We start from the raw sequence: 15,626 nt of genomic DNA, 5'->3' as shown, positions 1-15,626 counted from the left end.
GTCTTTTATGCTGAATTAATTAAAAACTGCTTTATGTATTTATTTTTTTGAAGTTTTTTTCTTGTGTGTTCTCTTATAATTTTAATAATTTAACCAAGTAATTGTATATTTAGTAATTAAAAGGGTAGATTGAAATAATTGGCAACTTTTTATGTTTGTATTTTAGATATAAATGAATCTCTCTCAAAAATAAAAAGAAATTTAATGAAAGTTTTACAAATATCAAAATGAATTCTACAGATATCATGTCAACATCACTCCCAATACAATACCTAATATCACTCCTATGGTAACAACACCCAATATAACCCATAATACTATAAGATGTCCTTTGCAACATACTTGATCCATACTGTAAGGATCAGACATATTCTTCGGAATAAATCCCGGCATAAAAATTTTATAATCATTCGGATCCTTGGAATTTAGTACAGGAGGAAACATTCTGTACGAAAATGGATCCGCTCCCATTGGATGATACAAGTAAGGATTGTATGGACGTGGCACGGGAGGGACAAAGTGAGGAGGTAGATGAGGAGGATGATGATGTGGAAAACGTGGTATCGAAGGCATAGATCCGTGGAAAGATTTCTTTTCTAGATTTTGTGCCATGTCATTTTCATCGGGATAATAAGGTGGTGCTCTGATGTCATACATGGAACCATACCTCCGAAGATTATCACCGGGTGGATGTGGAAGTTGAGAGTGTACGGGGCACGATTCGGACATCAAATTTAAGGCCGGAACACTTCTCGTTGATCTCAGTGTTGTATTTCTGTATCGACGATCTTGCATTATAGGTGCTTTGTCCTGAAAATCTGTTGAAGTCGAACTTAAAGATGGAGAAGAGGGTCTGTAATCCCAGTGTGGATGCGTTCTATCTCTATAATGCCAAGCCATGGGTGTTCTGGTTTCGTGATCCATGGGACGGCCAGGAAATGTTCCCCAATGATATCTATCCATGACGATTTACGATTGATCGGCAATTCAACTATATAAAAAGAAAAGCAATAATTCAATTAGTCAAATTAGCCACGCGTGTTGATAAGCCAAGCAATTGATAAACGTTTGATGCGAAGAGTAAATAAATAGAAAAAAATTCGATACACCCTACGAAATCATCCGTCAATATTCTGATAAATGAAACATTTAACTGAACGTGACGTGTTTTGGTATCTGATCGGGAATCGAATTAACTTTTGTCCTAGTTTGTAGTTGTTCCGCCGATGTCATTCAGTCATCCGAAAGGGCACGACTTTAGCAACATTCCATTTTATAACCCATCTGACGAGTTTAAACGTGCATTAAATAAGAAACAACGTCCTAATTTCGTCTTTAAAAGTTTCGGATTAACGAAAACAACACGATTTTTAATAGCTCATCTTTTTTTTTTTTATTTTCACACCTTTCATATTCGAAATTTCTGTTAAACGATGCTTGAAGATATAAACTCTTAACAAAGTTCAAAGAACATCAATTTTTGTTTAAACAGCATAAAAGATATTTTCTGCCATCCTCTGTTGGATAAGCGACATGCGGAAATTTCAAATCGTTCATTTAATTCATCACGTCTGGAATCAGTCAAACGCTCAAATTGCCCTAAATCTTTTGACTTTCTTTGGTTCTTTGTCAAAACGTCAATTCCTTTGACTTTCGAATTCACAAAGCGTAAACGCATCCAACAATTAACATTTAACCGTTTTTTCCCCCCTTGACGTATACGTTCTATTTCCTAGTTTTGTTTTTAGTATCGATTCTTCCTTGTGCTCGATCTCCGAGATGATCGAGCATTAATATGAATTGCGTAAACTGATAACAATGAAAAAAAAAAACTTCAAAAGAAAGTTTAAATAGGTAAGATTCATCGATGGATATTGTACAGTTTTCCTGAAAGGAAAATAGGCCAATGAAAATGTAACCTATAAAAATATGAATATTAAATCTGTACTATTAAGTATTAGGTTTTGTCTTCGATATACTACACTTTCTATTTTACTGTTTTCCCGTAGTGTAATGTTTATTTGAACTTACTAACATTCACAATTGTCAATATATTGCGTTAATGCATATATGACAATAAAGCATTTGTTATCTTACAATTATATATTCGGGAATGTCCAGAGAGGAGAAAAAGGAGTAAATTGCTCTGGGCTTAAGGAAGAAGAGTCCTATAAAATACTTTTTCTATTTACTTCCTTTAGTTTAATTTGCTATGGGTCCTCAATATGTATTTTGCTCCAGGCCTCTGTTACTTTCTGAGCTGTCCTGTTGCCATATCGTTTGTAATTTTCCATCCTATTTGGTTCGTTTTCATGTTTTAAGTTCAGTAAATTATTTCTTATTTGTTTTTTGAATGTAATGAAAATCGTTTACCCCGATTTATGATGCAAAACTATCATCGTTTACAGCAGAAGACAAAAAAACCGTTCAAGGACTAACAATATATTTTTAACAAAAAAAAATGAAACAAGTTTACAGACATTCCATTTAATATAAATTAATTAATATTTCTTTGTCATCTCTCTTCGTAATCTTTAAGAGTTTTACCTTGAGAAGGAGAAACAAAATTTACATTTATACTTTGAATTAAACTGGTTTCTTTTAACCTTAAAAAAAAAAAAATAACTGGAAGCTAGAAAAACCCAAATTAGGCATTCGTGAATAATAAAAATCTAAACCTTGATAGAATAATGAAAACATTTTCGGGGTTAAGATATAATTTATCACTTCCTGTCCCATAAAATATTCATCGAAATAAAAAAAAAAAAAAAGAAAATTTTTAACTGATTTTAAAAATAGTTCTTGAGCTTGAGGACATGGAAAATCAACAGGATTTTTAAAATATCAATGACTTGAAGAAAATTACGGTCATCGAACCTCGAAGACCTTCAAAACGAATAAAATAAGAAGCACTCAAAAGTTAAAAGTATCAATCTAATTTATAGTTAATCTTGTCATTGTTAAAATTGGTACCGGTACTCAGTAATGCGTGCCCATTTCTACAGAAATTCCTCTAAAATTTCAACCAGTTCTATTATATATATATATATATATATATTTTTTTTATTATGCTTTGAAAAAAATGGTAAAAAATTATGGGAAAATTATAAATGTTTAACCTTAATAGAAAATATCGATTACTTTAAAACTTCTCTACCACGAACTGGTTTCCGGAGAATTTTAAGATGGACAAAATGAGCACAAATAGAGGCGAATGAAAGTATTCTCACCACACCCTATTTTTTTATGTCCTTCGTGTGATTCTACTGCTTGGTACTATAATACAGAAGGACGAAATTTATTAAAATATACAATTACCAACGTGTTTTATCTCTGTTTGAGGTAGTGCCGCTTCTATTAAAGTAAATAGAAACCGAGATTTTATATTCTCATTTTAATAAAATCTCTAACTTTTTACTTTAATGGTTTTTCTATAAATTTATAATATAGTTTCCTCTTTTTGTCATGATATAATAGTTAATTTTAGGAAAGATTGTAGCATATTACAGTCGACCCCCCTATAACACTGTTTTGATTATTCCGTTTTATATGAATTCCACGTTGTACGAGTCACTTATATTTTTACAAATACGTGTGCCGGGCTATGAATTTGTAAAATCTAAGTGACTCGTACAACATGGAATTCATATAAAACGGATTAATCAACAGTGTTATAGGGGGGGTCGATTGTATTATTAGCTATGTTACTCATTGAAAATGTCTAGTTCGTAAATAGTAATAAAATGTTATAAAGTTTTAAATTTTTATATATAAATATATAAGAAGAATTTACTAACCTGTAAGTTTTACGTCGACATTTTTTCTTCCCGTATTATTATTATTATTTTGTTAAATTTCTCGACCGGCCAATTCGGTTCGTCCACTTCCTAACAACTCTGTAAGCAAAATGAAGTCGGGACTAAGGAGTAAACTCGTTAATCCACTTTCTGATTCGTGGAGAAGTGCGTGTTAACCAAGGTCAGTCAACCTTTAACAGTAACTAATTTGTTATTTTATATACTTATATAATGATGGAATCCAGGAATTTATATGTATAATTTAAATTTGACTTAAAAAAAAAGTTAGTTTATATAATCATAAATATGAATATAATATCATTTTTCTATAATGTATTTATTCTTGATTAAATGGATCATCTTATGGAATCATTCACCAATAAATGACCTTAGACTATATGTGTCATTTGTCTTTCCTGGGTCAACAGAGGACAGAAATATCTTTTGAGCCATCTTAACCATTTGACATTTGTCCTGGATTTATACAAAAGAAATTGCTTTATTAGTAAACTGATAAACATGACCATTATGTTTTATAACTTCTATAAAAATTTACCTTTTATTCAAGGATAAAAAGATGGACAATGTTAATTTTACATAGTAAAAATGTTGTTTAGAATTTTTAAATATTTTATTATTTTACTTTATAGTTAAAATATACATGAAATTTGTAACAGGTTGGAGATAACAAGATACATTTGGTGTTACAGTTTTCTTTTAATAATACATTTGGCTGATACAATTGCACTTGGTAGTGACATGTACAAGAGATCTTATAAAGAAAACAAGTTCATTTTAAACAGTAAAAAAGAAAAAAAGTGATTAAAATAAAATTTAAACATTATAAAAAAAAACAGTAAACATATTGAAAGTGAATAAAAGTTGTTTTAATTAATAAATAGGGGAGATTTATTAACAGGAACATCTTTAAAAATGTTAAATCACAGTTTTCAATTATTGAGCAATAGTTTAATAAATAGGAAAATACAGATATGTGGAATTAATTGTTTTGATTTTATAAGATTTAAGAAAAATTTGCTTGAAAACCATTGAATTAAGAAGAATTTTTTTTTTTTATTTGGAAAGATACAAGTGATTTAATAAGAAGTCAATATATATATATATTAAAAGGATGTATACAAGTTAATAGCTTAAAAGGCCAAGAACACAAGTAAAGGAAATAAGAACAAGGACATTTTAAGGAACTTTTACTATAAATAATGGCCTGTTTTTTATAATAAATCTTAAAAATAGGAATGAGATGAGGAAGAATAAGAATTTACATAAATACCTGAGAAATTATAATAACAAATATACAAATTAAACATTAATGCTATTTACAACATTTACTAAAGAATCGATTGAAAGATTAAATTGATATATATTTATAGAAAAATTGAGCTCTATATCATTGTAGAAAATTGATATATATTGATCTAACAAAACATCTATATTTAATAAATTAAATTAATTATAAAATAAAAGACTACATTAATGTATTATTTCACAAAAAATATAACTTATAAAGGTATTGTTTAGATTTTTAAACAGTAAAATATAAAATGACAAGTGATAATTTACATGATAAATAAGGTTTAAAACAGTATTTCTGGGAACGTGCAATAAGGTATAACGTGACATTTCTTGCGATTTACTCGTATTCGTCACGTTAATTATTTTTTTCTTAAAGAATTGGACGGATATTCGTGAAACAGCTGACGAATAATTTTTGAATGTATTAATTTTAATACATAAATTGTAATTAATTTCTTTTACTTTGCGTATACCAACCAATAAATAAAACTATTGAGCACGAACAGAGCAGGAAACAAAACTCTGCAAATTTTATCGAGTTTTGCGTGGCTAATCACTACTATAGGACCATTCCAAGGTCTCCGATTGTTTGTTTCTTGTTTAACAGCAACAGCATTATTCTCCTGAAAGAGTATATTTATTGATGAATTCTGTTTTAATAGAATATAGAATGTTATATATAATTTAACTTACTTTAATCTCCCGCTGTTTATCCAAGAAAGAAATAACCAGAGCATATTCCAGTAGACTGAAGAATACAAATGCTATGCAACTCAGCATCCAGACATTAAGAGCAATCACGTATGAAACCGAGAACTTTGTATTGTGATACTGTTGAGTTACGATAGTTAAAAGAGAAGTTACTCCTAGAGTAACTCGGGCGGGATAAGCCGTAGCTGGGATCCAAAATGTTACGAATGACATCACAACTATTAATACGCTGGGTACAAAACGATTGATCAAATAATAACCGAGTCTCCTTTGTAATGTTACCTTTCCTTCCAGACAAGAAAATGTTCCTAGAAATAATTAATTACGATATATTAAATATAAGTATTGAAGAAAAGTGCAATGTAATTTCATATTAGAATAAAAGAAAATGTGTTTGATGTTTATTTATATTCAATTTAATTAAATACCCGGAGATCATAATATCAATACTACACTTAATACAGAGGTTGCGGCCGAAGTTTTCATCTCTCAAACGTGAACGTCGAACGTCGAGCGCCTCTATCTTATAGAGGCGCTCGACGTTCGACGTTCACGTTTGACAGATGAAAACTTCGGCCGTAACCTCGCTAATATTTACAGGAGTTAAACATCAGATAATACATCCATAAATTACGATCATTTTAACTGATAAAACTATCGAGATGATTTACACGAGTCGAGTTTTGTCTATACGAAAACAATTATACTTTATTTTATTATGATGTGTCGTATATCATCCGGAAGAAATTTACAAGGGGGAAAAAAGGTTAAGACGATGATTATTTTATTTAAAAAGAAAAATATGAAAAAAATTCGACCGAGGTGTGTCGTTAATATATAAGGAAACGAGGCGAGAACAAGAATATGTTTTTAAGAATTCAAGAACCAATCGGAAAGAGGAATTACATAGGAGGTAATTGACCCATCCTCCACACCGACGTGACATTTGGGCGTGTTCTAACCAACCAAAAAATGTCAGCAAATGATTATTGACTGCCGTGTCGATCATCACACGAGTTAAGCGCTACACCGGAAGATTTAAAATGAAGATAACGCACTTACAAAGCCGCATTAGCGCCATTTTATAAAATACCTGTTTATCTATTCTATACTATAATTAAAGAGGAATCTAGAAATTACCCTACGAAAAAGAGAGATTAATTATTCAACATAATTTTACTTTATATATAAAATTACAAATGTATTTGTTTTGTTACGAGTTACGAGTTTGACATACCTCACTTCTTTAGATGACAATCTCGGGATTTTAAAAAGTAATAATAATTTAAACTATTATTAGACAATAANTTGCGGCAGAAGTTTTCATCTCTAAAACGTGAACGTCGAACGTTGAACGGCGTCACTTTACGAGATAGAGGCGCTCGACGTTCGACGTTTACGTTTGAGAGATGAAAACTTCGGCCGCAACCTGGTTAATATTTGTTTCTCGTTAAAAAAAATGTGTGATAATTTCAATTTAGATGATTTTTATTGTATCTGTTTAGTTACAGAAAGAACAATGACCGTATAACTATGGAATTGAAAGTGAAAACTGTAGCCTGTACGACAGAAAAACGTATTAGAAACGTAAACTTTCTATACGCTTGAAGGAGAATTTTTTGTAAACAGGAAAAAGTTGCATACGTTATTGATTTCGATTCAGTTCATCCTGTACTTGTTAATTTAAAATCTATTAAATCGTTTTTAATTATTGCATAAATGTAACATATTCAAAATAACGTATAGGCCTAAAAATTCTACATACGACCATGTTTTTCTGGCGAAAAATCTGTATCTAAATAAGAAAACTAAGTCTTATCTTAATACTAATTAATATATTTATATATATAGATTGAATTAGACAACAATACTAATGTTTAGAAATGGTAACAAATAAGGTAAATAAAATACATTTGTATCTATTCATTTTGTCATTAGAAAAATAAAATGACAGTCCAAGAATCACTTCAAGGAACTAAACAATAATATTTTGTTGAATGAAAATTAAATTCATTTAATAATACTGTATGTGTCAAAACATAAACGTCCATTTCGCTGTAATAAATTATCATTTTTCTTTGTCATGTGTTTCTATGTTTTAGAGTTGTTAATCTTATAATCTTCAAATGATTTATTACACTGTACTTAGATTTAAAAAAATGATTGATGGGAAATTAGATTTAATATAAAATACATACATTAATAGATCTTATATCTTATTAAATTTCTGTATATTAGGAATATTTTAATCGTTTTTAACGTGTAAAATAGAGCATTGAATGAAATAACAGTTTATTTGACGTGAAATTAAATCACTTATTCGTATTATAATAACGCCAAAGGTCCTGTCATTGACGTATCATCAAGTGTGAGCCGTATAAAGAAAACACAGAGGCCTGTTAGGGGTTTACTTAGTTCCTGTATAGAGTATGGTAATCACTTTCCTGTAACAGACTGACGTAATCCCGTATAAACGATTTATAACTACAGGGCAAATAAGACAAGTCAGAGCGGTAATAGAGAATTTTTTTTTTTTAAGCTGGTTAAAATGCCAATAAACAGGTTAAAAGTAAGAATATTTGATGCTTTTTTTTACACTAAATTGTAAGTTAAATAACGTTATAAAACGTCTAATTTTTAAGTATTAAACATCAATTTGTAAGAATTTACTTCTTAATGGTTCTATTATAAAATACAAATCAACTGGTATAACTTGTTTGCTGTTAATAGTACAATTTTCATTATTATTTTTTTTTTCAAAGTAAGTAATTTTTAACAATGGAATGTTTGACATATATTAAGTTTAATCAATGTTACAATTATAAATGAATGAATTAATATAATAAATATACTTACCAATATCATATGTTTTGTTACACGCTTTATATTCATTACCTATGACGTAAAATTGAGCGAGAAAGATGTTCTTTGTTACTTGAAACTGTTTCCATTCTAATATTACAGTATTAATTGGATATAATACTGAAAAATAAATACATATTATTTGATACTTTTGATAAACAAGAAGTAAATAGTCAAAAGTTTCATTTTAATTATATTATTATAAGTACATAAACGATACAAAATTAAAATATAGCAAATTCAGAAGACATAACATTAATGTTTTATTCATTTTTAAACTTTCGTAGAACTTGCTTTACAGAACGACAAATATCGAGCGTGGGCAACATATACCTAACACAATATGTAAATTAAAAATTATAAATATTTATATCGTTAACTAGATTGATGGTTGTTAAAAAATTAATAGAAAAGTTGAGAAAAGGCCAGAAATTCACAACAATTTCTGGACGTTTTTATGGTTAGATGAAGATTGATCGAAATGTATAACGATTACATTTTCATAATGGCATTACATTATCAAATAACTATGGATATAATGTCAAAATGCATTAAAATTTAGAGAGATTTTAATCCTGAAAAATGGTATGTAATCATACAGGTTTCTCTACGAATTACTAATAAAAATCAAATGAGCTTTGACCTTTCGCAATCGTAAATCTGTCTGTGGATAAACAGTTTTATTGCTTCCTAACGCTCCGTAAAGCCGTCGTGCGTACCCACTTTCCAAAATAAAATTAGTAACATATATCCCCGATCATATATATATATAGCACGGTGTACAGAACGTTACATTGTTTTATTAATAATTACATGTATAACATACGAAGCAGTGAAATAAACAGTACAGTTCGCTAAGCACTTTTCAAATTGCACCGTCTGTTCTTCGTTAATCTCGAGAAAGGAGTAAGATAGATGAAAATCGAGACCGGAGACCAGCTCGGGGGTCGGAGCCCCGATTAACTATATACAAGGGGAGGACGTTACAAGTTTCCGTAACATTCTCTCCTCTTTGGACGTTCAACAAAACTCGAACTCCCCTTAAAATCTTTATCACTTTATACGACGACACGAAAAATCTTCGAGAGTTAAAAACAAATTTTATTTAAATAAATATACAGTACTTTAGTTTTATTTATTATATTTATTTATATATACAGTAACTATAAGAGGCGTTTGCCACACGGAGTAATGTGTTACTGAATAATGTTTTACGCAAAGTAAACAATTATCTGTAAATATCAGCTATAGAAAACTAATTAAAAACATTTTATTCGATGAATAAAAAGCCACAAAATAAGGAATAAATAAACTGGAGAGATGTATATAGGTTGTGGGAAGAAATACTAAGAAAACGGATAATGTGGAGAATACATTGCTATTAATAGAACGATAAAATTCAGACAAGTGAAGAGATAGGATCCGAACGTATTCCTTTACCCTTTGAGTAAAAAATAAGTTTGGACCTTATCTCGAAACAGATGTTTAAATAGAATGTCTAAACCCAGGAATTTTTGGCGGTGGTGTGTCGGATCCCGTTCTTTACCACCCGATTACGAGCCTGTCCGAACCCACAATAGACCCGATAAAGGGCCCTCTTTTAATGTTTATAGAGCGGAAAGAGTCCAAAAGAACAATATATAAAACCCGTCATGCGGCGATATGTGAGGAACGGATGATCTGTTTGTATGATCGATATTATTGTTATTGATTGCACGTATATGACACACATAATACAATATTATTATTATTGATTATATATCATTTAAGAGATACTCACAACTCATTATTTTGATATCACACTCTTGAATATCGTGAGGATACGAAGCTAAATTCATTCCACAGTTCAAAGTCAAACCTAATCTAAATACAAAATATGATTAAGAAACTGTGTTAATCTTTACAAATGAATAAGAGTTATAAATAGATGAATAAAATTAAATTACTATTCACACGACACGATCCATTTTTTACTTATATGTAGGTTAAGTGGATTATAAGAAACTTAGCAGTGATGTGGATCATCGAGTTGTTAACAATAACATTGGGTAAATATGATCGATAGTTCACTTCGTGACTGATACCGATTGATGATAGAGGATGATTGATGTATCCATCGATCAGTGTTAAGTCAAAAGACTGAATATCGAAAAAAATTCTGTACGTATACGTATAGTATCTTACAGTTGACAATTTATCGTATTACAGTAAAGCGTCGATTATCCGAATCAATTGGGAACTGGGGTTGTTCGGAAGATCGACGTTTCGGATAACCGATTATGTACGAAAAAATATATTAATTTATCCCATCTTGACATTTTTCTCCGTTACGTGTCGCTTCGCGTTGAATTTTCGTCGATGTTAAGCCTAACGAAGACTATTGTATCGTTAAAAATTATTTTTTTATTTAATTTAGTATCAAAAACGTAAAATATTTGAGTAGCCCAAGACATAGCCAAAGATTGCAGCGCCACAACACTGGCGAAAATTTAAATTTGTCGACTGGAATTCTTTCGAATGATTGACTTTCGGATAATCGATGCTCTATTGTAATTCTATAAATTAGAAATCTCTTTTATCTTTGTATTTCCTTAAATATTAAATTTGTGAAATATTATATTACATTCGATGCCTGGAATTTGAGTCGAAAAAAGTACAAGTTTTTCATATTTTAATAGAAATATTTTCGAAAGGTTGACAAGTGTAAGAAGAGAAGAAATGTCATTTTTCTAAACAAAAAGAAAAAAATACTTGTGAATTTATTTTCTTCGCGTAGATAAAATCGACTCGCGATCTAAAGAATAAATTCTGAAAAATATGATATTGTTATTATATTGTACACGTAGCCGTGTACAATATTTTGGAAAAACTTCTAAGCACTAATTGGCGATAAATTATCTTTGATCGGAGACGAAACTTTATCTCTGTTTCTTTTCAAAATTTCCCCGGAGCACGTTTCGTTATAATATATACAATTCACTTATAATTAACAAAGATAATCTTAAGTATATATAAAATTAACATATTTAAAAGTAAATATTACAAAATTTAATTTACACATTTAGGAATTCGAAATATTTAATGCAATCTCGTATTAACATAAACATCCACTCTACTATTTATTCTCATTTTGATTCGTATTAAACGCGTGCTTTTAATTTAACTCTTAATATTAACGAAGATTTTAAATATGGATAGTAAATGATGTTTAGAGAGATCTTACCTGGCTGCCATAAATAATTCACTGTTGTTGTGAAGTACAAGATATGTGTAAGGAATAACGATATTGTGCACATTGCCGTTAATGGAATTCTTAAAGTATGTATCCGGAATCCATAGGCTATCCCTCCATCTATTATCGAGCACGATCCTTTCTTCTTCGTAAGTTGCTGGCACTTTGATCCTACGATCGAACCAATACTGATGGAAGAATATATCCATTTCTATCGCCTGAAAAATGTGCCATGCATCATAATCTAAATGCCATTTCGTCCGTAAGAATTTAACGAAAATTCCTGTGAATATTTTTAATTTAAAAAATAAACTAAAATAGTTTTTTTTGCAACGTTAAACTCGTTTCATTTATATCAATTTTAATAATTTAAACGGTTCGTTGGCACGTAATCGAACGCAAAAAAAAAACTAGTTAAAGGATGTTTACTTTCTTTTACTGTACAGGAAACATTTTCTAAGCAAGCAGGAAGAATATTAAAATTAAAAAATTAGAATTTTTATCATTTTTTTTAAAGATAATACAGAGATTGCGGCCGAAGTTTNAGGTTGCGGCCGAAGTTTTCATCTCTCAAACGTAAACGTCGAACGTCGAAGCGCCGCTTACTTAAGCGGCGCTCGACGTTCGACGTTTACGTTTGAGAGATGAAAACTTCGGCCGCAATCTCTCTAATATCGTGTTATAAAGCGATGTTCGGTGATTACATGATTATTTTTTAATATATTCAATCCGTTTTCCTATTCATGACTCGTTTTCATGAATAAATGATAACTTTTCCGTATTGTGATTACGTCAGCTACCAAAATGCCCATAAACCGAGTCGACCGTGACTAATGGTAAATATTAATATATTAATAATATATCGATAGATGGAACCAGGTAAGAAAACATTCTACTAACCTGCTTTTCTTCATCCACTGATCGTATGTTAAGTATCGATACTTTAACCTTGACTTTAACTGGTGAATCTATTAAAATATATTTAATTTTTATATAATTTTAAGAAAAATCTATTATAAATACGTAAAAAAATGTTTTACCTTTATATCTGGGTGGTTTCATTTTATCGTATGAAACCGGTAATATGTCTTTTAATGATAAAGAACGGTTAGAGCAGTCATCACTGGAAAAAAAAAGAAAATCGAATTTCACCTTTAAAACGGGAGAAAACACGCGTTAAAAGCTTTTCTCTTTAATTGTCTGCGGGATTAATTACTGCGAATGGGTGGAGAAGTGATTCAAACTTGAATTATAGTAACCACTTCTGGCGAATAGATTGATAATTTGGCATTTATTTCGACTACTTCTAGTTTAAGATTAATAAATTATGCAATCGTAGAAATGTTTATTTTTAAAACAAAGAGAGAGAGAGAGAGAGAGAGAGGGAGAATCCTCTTAAGAGTTGTTAGAAATTGTAGTAATTATAGAATCTTTCTTTGGATTTAAGTGCTAAACTGACATGTAATAAGAAAAACTATTAAAAAAAATAAACAAAATTGATAAACGGTAGCAAAATCAGCAATTTTTGCTGACGTGGTTTCAATTGCCGAATAGATATAAAATATACCAGGGAACTAAACACATCCAACATAAAATAAACATAAGAATTGGTACTCGGCAGAAAAGAAAATATAAAGTAGTATTGATAAAAAGGAATAAAAATTAGTCAAATTACAAAATATAAATGATAACTTTCTTCAATAGAATCGAGTAATAAGTTTGGTTCTCATTGCAAAAACAATAGAAATAGGGGGAAAAAATAAAACTACACGAGCGTAAAATTGATGCAACATAACCTTGAATATAGAAGAAAATTGATGCAATGCAGCAAAATACGAAAGTAAAAGTGATTAAACTGTACAGAACAAAAATTGATATAATAAATAGTAATAGACTAGAATAATGAAGCAGAATCGGTGACTAAAACGATGAAAAGACACGACTACGTGACTTAAACGGATAAATACAAACCATTGTCTAGCTGGACAAAATTTCATAAATAATATTGAATAGTTTGTTTTAGAAAATAATGCAAAGATCGTATCGTGTATATGTATCATTTAATTGTTATATTTTATATATATTTATTATGATTTTCATTTGTGTTTTGGAGAAGTTTTCCTTTTTAGTCAGTTGTATGGAATAAATAACAGGGAGCCGAGCACGTCGCGAGGGAGAAAACTGATCACCAAGATGTAGTGAAGTTTGATTACGTTTGACATTCCTATAAAGGATGCTACCGAAAATCTTCCTATACTTAATTATAAAGAAATGTGCCATTTATTTAAGTAGGGATTTTGCGAGTTAAATTATTTAAAAATATATTATATATTTTAAAAGTATTTTTATATAAATTAAACATAAAAATATACGACTGAAATATTATATATTCGCAGGGGAATAAATTTTCAAATTTTTATATAAAATATCGATATAAAAAAATAATAATGTATTTCTAAAGTTATTTTTTATTACACTTTTTAATGAACATTATTAATAATGCCTTCGCCTAACATTATTATTGAAAAAATTCAAAATTTGTCATTTTTCTTATTGAGAAATTTAAGTTTCCTTAGCTACTAGGGACTGTGTTCTAATGAATTAGGTTATAACTAAATTTAGTCTAGAGAAATGGCGTCGTAAATGTACTGAAGACGGGCCTGTCCTTTCTATATTTTCACCGGAAAATTGATTTTTTTTTTTTTATTTAAATTCTTGTAGTAAGATAATACTTGTAAATAGTAAACTGACTGGCGAATGTCTACTGTATTTTACTTTAAATACTGGTAAACGAACATACTATTTTAAGGCAACGCGACATTAGGAAATCTAATTTAGATAAGATTAAAAAAAATAGAATATCTGGCTCGTATCAATTATAAACCGTATTATAATTTTAATACCAATTTCTATATTATTAAATGTTTTGTATAGAAGAAATATGCCGGAATGGTTACGACTTACCACGAAAATGAATAAGTGAAGCCCTTTGCCAGGAAAGTGAGGAGAAGCATCCACCACATCGCGACAATCGAGACCACGTGCGCACCAGTAAGGTACGAAATCCCTATTTAAAAATGTATCTATTCAGCGCCATCTCTTGACTACAAATGTAATTAATATTTGGCACATTTTATTGTACTTTGTTTTTTTACCATTAAAAAAAAAAATCATACCTAATCCGATAAAGTCCCTATTATAGTTAGAAGACAAATTTACTATCTAACTTAACTGTTAGTAGATAATGTTTATCTCTTATACTAAGAGCAGTTTGAGAATAGCATGGTATAACTTTCCATTGATTCTCTAAACGCATTGCGGATTAACTGTCCACTCGTTTGGAATTTACTACTGGATACAGTCGAATTCCTATCTACTTACTCCCTACTATAGTTACAATGGAGTCTATGTCTTAGTTTACTGCTATCAAATGATAAAGACTAGTAAAATGTATACGTTGAGAATTTCATCAGCAAAAAATGCCAGAAAAAAATAATTAATTTTTGAATAAATATAGTCATATTAAGCTGATATAATTAATATACTTTAAAACTGATACAATAAACAAGCGCCGAAATATGAACGTTGATAGTTTTACGCTTACATTTTGTTTTGTAGAAAAATATTAAAATTCGTATAAAATACTTTCTAACTTTGTGTAATATCACGATAAAAACTTAAAGTAATGAAAAACATAAATAATTCATATG

General features: G+C 29.6%; 2 protein-coding genes across 5 annotated transcripts; both read right to left on the bottom strand.

The window, feature by feature from the left end:
• Positions 1 to 183: 183 nt before the first annotated feature.
• LOC111629876 lies at positions 184 to 3,972 on the bottom strand. The gene is made up of 2 exons (XM_023373798.1): positions 3,798 to 3,972; positions 184 to 991 (listed from the first exon to the last, which is right to left on the bottom strand). The coding sequence occupies exon 2, from the start codon at positions 961 to 963 to the stop codon at positions 244 to 246; it is 720 nt and encodes a 239-aa protein (XP_023229566.1). The 5' UTR covers positions 964 to 991; positions 3,798 to 3,972; the 3' UTR covers positions 184 to 243.
• A 1,318-nt stretch (positions 3,973 to 5,290) lies between these two features.
• On the bottom strand, positions 5,291 to 14,971 carry LOC111629871 (glycine receptor subunit alphaZ1-like). Of its 4 annotated transcripts, XM_023373788.1 has the most exons (9): positions 14,881 to 14,971; positions 12,957 to 13,039; positions 12,817 to 12,884; positions 11,908 to 12,134; positions 10,465 to 10,547; positions 8,679 to 8,804; positions 5,805 to 6,130; positions 5,589 to 5,734; positions 5,291 to 5,512 (listed from the first exon to the last, which is right to left on the bottom strand). In XM_023373788.1, exons 1-9 carry the CDS (start codon positions 14,937 to 14,939, stop codon positions 5,482 to 5,484), a joined length of 1,149 nt encoding a protein of 382 aa, XP_023229556.1. In that variant the 5' UTR covers positions 14,940 to 14,971; the 3' UTR covers positions 5,291 to 5,481. The 4 variants fall into 4 exon arrangements, with proteins under 4 accessions (XP_023229556.1, XP_023229557.1, XP_023229559.1 ...); XM_023373789.1 differs by lacking the exons at positions 12,957 to 13,039; positions 14,881 to 14,971 and having other exon boundaries at positions 11,908 to 12,199; positions 12,817 to 12,882; XM_023373791.1 differs by lacking the exons at positions 12,817 to 12,884; positions 12,957 to 13,039; positions 14,881 to 14,971 and adding an exon at positions 12,346 to 12,460.
• Positions 14,972 to 15,626: the final 655 nt, after the last annotated feature.

The sequence above is a fragment of the Centruroides sculpturatus genome, unplaced genomic scaffold, assembly GCF_000671375.1.
Source record: "Centruroides sculpturatus isolate CEXI.00-Female unplaced genomic scaffold, Cexi_2.0 scaffold548, whole genome shotgun sequence".
In the NCBI taxonomy this organism is placed as follows: Eukaryota; Metazoa; Arthropoda; class Arachnida; order Scorpiones; family Buthidae; genus Centruroides; species Centruroides sculpturatus.
This window is presented reverse-complemented; position numbering and strand designations above follow the sequence as displayed.